General features: G+C 28.1%; 1 protein-coding gene across 1 annotated transcript in view; it reads right to left on the minus strand.

Annotated features, from left to right (window-relative positions):
* Positions 1-6,707, minus strand: part of LOC106465623 (protein zer-1 homolog) — a 45,408-nt gene that overhangs the window by 25,345 nt on the left and 13,356 nt on the right. The window contains exons 6-9 of the mRNA XM_013925858.2: positions 5,539-5,601; positions 4,786-4,840; positions 2,239-2,292; positions 1,619-1,780 (exon numbers count right to left, since the gene is read on the minus strand). Of these exons, the coding sequence (XP_013781312.1) occupies positions 1,619-1,780; positions 2,239-2,292; positions 4,786-4,840; positions 5,539-5,601 (334 nt within the window). The remainder of the gene's footprint in view (positions 1-1,618; positions 1,781-2,238; positions 2,293-4,785; positions 4,841-5,538; positions 5,602-6,707) is intronic.

A 6,707-nucleotide genomic window follows, 5' to 3' on the forward strand; every position in this document is an offset into this window, starting at 1 on the left:
CGTTATGAGTTTTAAGACTATTTAGACTAAACATTTAGTGATTTCTTATTATAATTTGTAGTCATTCTAGAATGAAAAATCATAACTTATTTTTATTTTTAACTTTTATGTTGGGTACAAAGTCGGTCAAATCAACCAAACCCATACAAAGATAAAATAGTGAAAATAACAGACAAAATATAGTTTTTTTCTGAAAAACGTTTGATAATTATCTGGTGGTTATTAGGAGGTTATAAAGATCTTTCGTGTGAAATTTGACAATTTTCTGATGCATAAAAGTATTTTTAATCTTAAAATCAAAATTACATTGCATGTTGGATAGACAACATTCAAAAAGAAAAAAAAATGCTCATGAAAATCATTACTTAAAAAATCTTAAAACTCAAAAAAGAACCTGATATTTTGCATACTAAAGCCTTGTAATGTTTACTGATTATCTGCAAAATTTTATGAAGATATGCTTACTGTATTAAAAGTTATAGTATGAAAACTATAACAAACACAAAATGGTTCCGAAGTCAGTCCCTGAGACCAAGCCCATAGTGAGAGAGTTAATAGATTACAATCAGTTACTTAGTTACTTTTATAAGATAGCTAAAAAAAGAAAACAGAAAAGTAATCTACTATTCTCTAATGGCATGGCTAAAAAAACAAAACAAAAATTGAGTTTATATAGCCCATTGTGTAGCTTTGTGCTTAACAACAAACAAACACAACAGCAATATTTTGATTATTGGATAATTGGAATAATCAGAAATCTTAATTTTGTATAGTAATTAGTTTTCTGAGTCATGACACTAATCAATTAAAATAAGCAATCTTGAGTTAAATGAAAACAATAATGGAAAATCACCACGACAATATTTCAATTACTGGATTGTTGAAATAATCAAAAACAGTTATGATTGGAAACACCAGTTGAATATTTTCACAAAATTAATGAACTTGATCATCATTTTGATTAATCAGTAATTTTACACGATGCTAATCAATGAAATCAAAGCTCAAAAGTAATTGATTATATCGATTAACTGAGTTAATCATCCAGCTCTATTACTAAGCCTAATATATATAAAAAAAACAAAAAACAGGATGAATAATTCACAGCACAACTTCTGCTCGTTTTAGATCACAGGCATGAAGATGCATATGCCACAGCCCAGCAAAAAGTTTTAAATACTATCAAAATGTACCACGGAAGTTCAGAAAAAAAACATGATGCATCAGTGACACCCATAATGTTAGCTCAAGTAACAGTAACTAATGTAACCAGAGAGAAAAGTGAATAGTTAGCTATGTTTCTCAAAACCAAAGAATAAAAGTAGAACATGTAAAACCCAAGGAAGTTTCTGATTAGAAAGTATAACAAGCTGTAAGAAAAATCAATTATACAGTAACTACTACTTTTATTTTTTTTATACACAGTGCACTAATAAAGTTCCCCTTCATATACTGGTATGGTGTATAATAAGCCTTGGGTTTTGATATAAAAAAATCATTTTTTAGTTTGTTATACATATCTAATTATGCCAACACTTCTTTTAAATTTTTTGAAAATTAAACTTCAGGTTGCCAAAAGATAAGAAAATAAAACCTTATTACATGTACAAACACTTACTTGAACGGTTCCTCGATCCCCGATAACTTTTTTCTGCTCACCATCTGCTTCACAAGCAAGGCTGTTCAACATATAGATACTAATTTGCTGAACAAATTTATCTTGATAATCCTTGGACACAATACAAAGTAAGACATCCACCAATTTTTCATATTCAAGCATCTGTAGAGCATTTAAACACTGGTTAGAATCATGTTAGGGTATAAATATCTTAATACATACAAGAAATAAATATGAATTCTTAAAACTATTCTAAGAAAAACAATAAAATTCAAACACAATAAAAACCTTCTAGTGCATTTGGTTTGTTAGTCTATAAAAAAAGAACAAAAAAGTTGAATAACGGTAAAACAGACAAATTACAAATACAATTATCTACAGAAAATTCTCTAACACCATGTGTGTATGTGTGGTGAATATATATTTTAAAGAAACATCACAGTCTAGCTTTACCTGGGTATGTTCTAAATAAAATGATATACATTTTCCATATGGTTATTACTGCTTCAAACTTCATTTGTGAAAACTACATATGCTTTTACATTAGTTACAGAGATTCATTATAAATTCTTATTTCTAACTTTACTATCATACATAAAATGTGATTCATCAACACTTACCATATCTTGAGAAATTTTAAAATGAATAAGCGTCAAACAGCTATTTCGTAGCATCTGCAAAACAGTAAAACAGAATGTTCAGATGAATAAAAGCAAATTCACAGTCAAGTGTAATTAAAAACAAATATTTTATTTAGCGTTATGGAAACAGTATTTACTCTAACAATTGAAAACATACTTCATTTGTTTGTTTTTAGAATTCTGTCTAAAGCTACTCAATGGCTATCTAAGCTATCCGTCCCTAATTTAAAAGTGATAAGCAAGAAGGAAGGTAGCTAGTCAACACCACCCACCACCAACTCTTGGGCTACACTTTTACCAACGAAAAGTGGGAATGATCATCACATCACAATACCCCCACAGCTGAACTAACGAGCATGTTCTGTTACAAGATTCAAATTTGCAACCCAAAGATTGTGAGTCAAGCACCTTAACTGCCAGGTCCCAGCTCTTTAAAGACCAGCACTCTTTATAAGAAGTCACATAAACATGAATATTTTACCCATAAAAGAACACTGGTAAAATTCAAAATTATTCAGTTTTGTAGAATATGTTCATTGCATGTTTGTAAGAATAATTATAGTCAAAAATTAGTATTCACTAATTCCACAAAGTATTTTCATGGAATTCTCTGTTCCTTACTTTAACTACTATTTTTTGCAGATACTAGAAAATTTGACTAAAAACAAAATTATATTCTGAAAGAGATAAACTTAAATATATTAAGATATCATGTTGCCAGAATGCTACATTTCTATTAGATAGAGCATGATGCATGACTGGTATGTTATTTACCTTTAAGTGGTTTCATTTAAACATATTTTCTGTAGGTTCAAAATTAGTTGAGGATGTTTATTATAATAAAGTATATAAATGAGTAACCCTTTCTGGGTTGGAGGGGGTGTCACTGATATCCCTTGGTCTTTTCCTTCTCACAGTGAAATACTTAATCACTTTTTGTGAAATTTACATTTGTGTTCTCAAGGGTTGATAATTTCTCAGCAATGGAAAATCTATACTTTGGGATGAGCAGTAAAATTCTAAAAAAACATCTATAAGTGTGTTGTTTACAGGTGAGACTTTTCAGAACTATGCAGAAATGTAAATTTGAGGATTTTTTTTTTTCATTTTTCTTGAAGATTACATTGAATGTTAGAAAATTACAAAAATATCAATTCTAAAATACTTTTGAGTTAAAAAATTGACTAAAAAAAAAGTTAAAATTATCATTTTAAATTAAATTTTTAAATTTGATATACAGGTGTGCACTTGACAACTGAAAGGTGTTCTGTGATTTGTGGCTTGTGTCTTTGATATTTTGAAGTCTGAAAAACTCCATTCAAGAAAAAAAGAGCCAGAAAGAGAGAGAGGCTGGCAAGACATTTCAAGTTAACCTTTTTACAACAAGGCATCTTGTATTTCAAGCAATCAGGGTAAATTGGTAAATTTGATGAAATACTAAAAATTTAATATTTGATTCATATATTGTATATTTTACTGATGAAATGCCCTATAAACCTTGCATCACTGGAATCTGTGTGAAAAACCCTTATTAAAGTATGCTCATATGGTCCTTTGGAATAAAAATAGTAGGCGTACCAAATACATGCATAGGATAAGCAAGAGGTGAAAACAGTTTTACCTTCTGAGCAAACAGATGAAAAAATTGTACTATAGGAGCAGAAAAAAAATGACAAAGAATCTAATTTAGGTAAAGTGCTGGAAACAGAACTACCAAAGGGCTACACTAAGAACTGAAGTACTAAGGTAGAGGACTAATAGTAATTGTCAAAGAGAACAAATTATGTCTTTGGCTTACCCTTGAAAATATCTTTCAAACATAAAAGTTGGAAATGGTTAGAAATCAAAGGTTAATAAACAATAAAATCCTATAGTTTATTTAAACAAAGTTTTATATTAAAAATTAAAGACAGTTCACACTTAAGACCAACTGTCATAAATCCAGCCATTTTAGAATTCATTCATCTTTAGTCTAACAAACTTAAAAATAAGGAGCATTAGAATATTGTGTCTGAAATGCTGCTAGGATCCCAGAAAATGTGTTTAGGAAATATGATTAGCTTACGTTACAAATATATGATTTGTTTATAAACTGAACAAAAATATGTAAGTTATACAACAAAACAGACAGATCAAGTAAGCCACACACACACCTTTTTAAATTTTAATTTTTGACATTTGAATCTGATCAATGAAAGAAACATTCCTTTACTTTTATCTTATTATTAAGCAATTCATCATTGAATATATAACTAATTTCAAGTAAACAGCAAAATGTCATCCAAAAATGGGCAAGATTTTCTATACAGTCCTGTAACTTCTTTTTTTAATCATCTCTAAATGATACTGAGTTGATTTCTCTCTTTATCATCTTAATTCTCCGAAAAATTTCAATAGTCTAAAATTTTCCCATGTTTACAGGTTTTGGCTTGCAATGAAATGTATATTTATTCATTTGTTTTGCAAAATTTTCTTTTGTATATATACATGGGCATGAATATAAAACAGTTCATTTTTAATACTCACAGTTCTGTCATTTTCATATCTGCACATAGCATCCAATAATGTTCTGATAATGTTTCTGGAAAAATGGACATAAGACAGATATGATTAAACAAGTGTAGATTTTGGATTTTAACAAGATTCTATGGATTATCAGGAAAAATAAATACTAATATCTTACAATAAAAGATTGGATTAAACATACATATACGTGAATACAAATATTATGGCTATAATATTTATTGTCTGTGCTGCATATTAAAAAACAAAAGAATTATATTCAAGAAAATCAAGAACAGACTCAGTGAAAAGTAATCATGATATGACACCATTATTTTTATAGCAAACTGAAAGCTTCTTTGTGTTAAATAGAACTGAAATTACTTACATCACACTTTTAGCCAAAGTCTTATTCATGGATACATTATTTAATATTTGCTTTTCAGTGTAATAACAGAATTGTAAACACAAGAAACAAACTATTGTAACAGCAATAACAAACATTAAATTATTAAAATAACATCTGAAAGTAAAGTACATTTTTTAAACTTATTCTAAAAATGGTATTATAAAACATTAAAATGTTAATTTAGAACAAATAGAAGAAAAAGTATATGCAGTATTTATACAAATGGACAAATGAGTTCAGAGAAAAATATGGATCATCATACAATTTGTTTTTCAAAAGATTAGTAGATTGCTAGTATTGTAAATAAATTCCATTTTAATAACTTTGTACAAGTGGGCAACAATAAGTTAACAATATAATTTTCTCACCTTTTGACATAAATGCCAAAATTCAGTTTTTCTTCTCCTCTGACAATGTAGTAGAGTAATGCACTATAAAATTCATTTAAAAAATATAATTTTATTGTTCATAATGGCTAAACAAATTCAAGTTTATTTACATAACTTATTATTTACCATAAAGAATCACACAGTTATATATATTGTAAAAAGATTAGTTCAAGTCAGATGAAAGGCTTAATATGAGAAATATGTAGCAGACAAATGATACATATGGGAAATTAGTTTTACATACTTCTCCTTTGTTAAGTTACCCTTCATATGATACAATTTTTGCATTAGCTCCTATAGGTAATTAGGTATGTACTTTACACTAATAAAATGGCAAAAAAATTTTCATAAACCAGCCTTCTAATTAAGTTTATCTTCTAAATTGATTTTTTCAACTAAACATTAGCAAAAAACACACAAATTAGAAAATATGTCATTAGGAAGGTAACAACCATTAAAACTGACCTTGAAAACAGCAACTGATAAGATTATCTAAAGAGATAACATGAATTACAAAACTATCATCTACTCAATAACAAAAATGTACTACTTTACACTTGTACTTTTGTTTGTAAATAAAAACCATATCCATTGCTTAAAATTTGTGAGAAAAATCATGTTAAGTGCTGATGTTTTTCTCCACATTCCTCTAAATTTTTCCATTTCAGACTCAAAATCAGAGGCATGTCATAAAAATATTTAAGATCTATCTTCCGTCCCACAAGTCAATGCTTTTCATTCAATATGAGAACTTGTCAGTTAAGCTGGACATATACAGTATAATACTTTAACATTTGTGGTTCCAATGCTAAAATCTAGTGACCAACTCTGAGTTTGAGTCTGAAATAGATAAATTAAGAGAAATATTTAAAAATCAAAATCTGCAGTTAACATTATATTTATCATAAATTTTAACATCCATGACTGATAATTTCAAATTAATATCTGAAAAATAAAATTAAGAAAGTTCATACATATAGCTTTTTCAAAAATTAAAAACATTTAACTCTTTCAGCATGGGCTGCCCCTGGGACCGACCTCGTAACCATTTTGTGCTTATTATAGTTTTCATGCTATAACTTTTAAATTAATAAGCAAATGTTAACGAAATTTAGCAGATTATCAGGAAACATTAAAATGCTTCATAT

The sequence above is a fragment of the Limulus polyphemus genome, unplaced genomic scaffold (assembly GCF_000517525.1).
Source record: "Limulus polyphemus unplaced genomic scaffold, Limulus_polyphemus-2.1.2 Scaffold2002, whole genome shotgun sequence".
Lineage (NCBI taxonomy): Eukaryota > Metazoa > Arthropoda > Merostomata > Xiphosura > Limulidae > Limulus > Limulus polyphemus.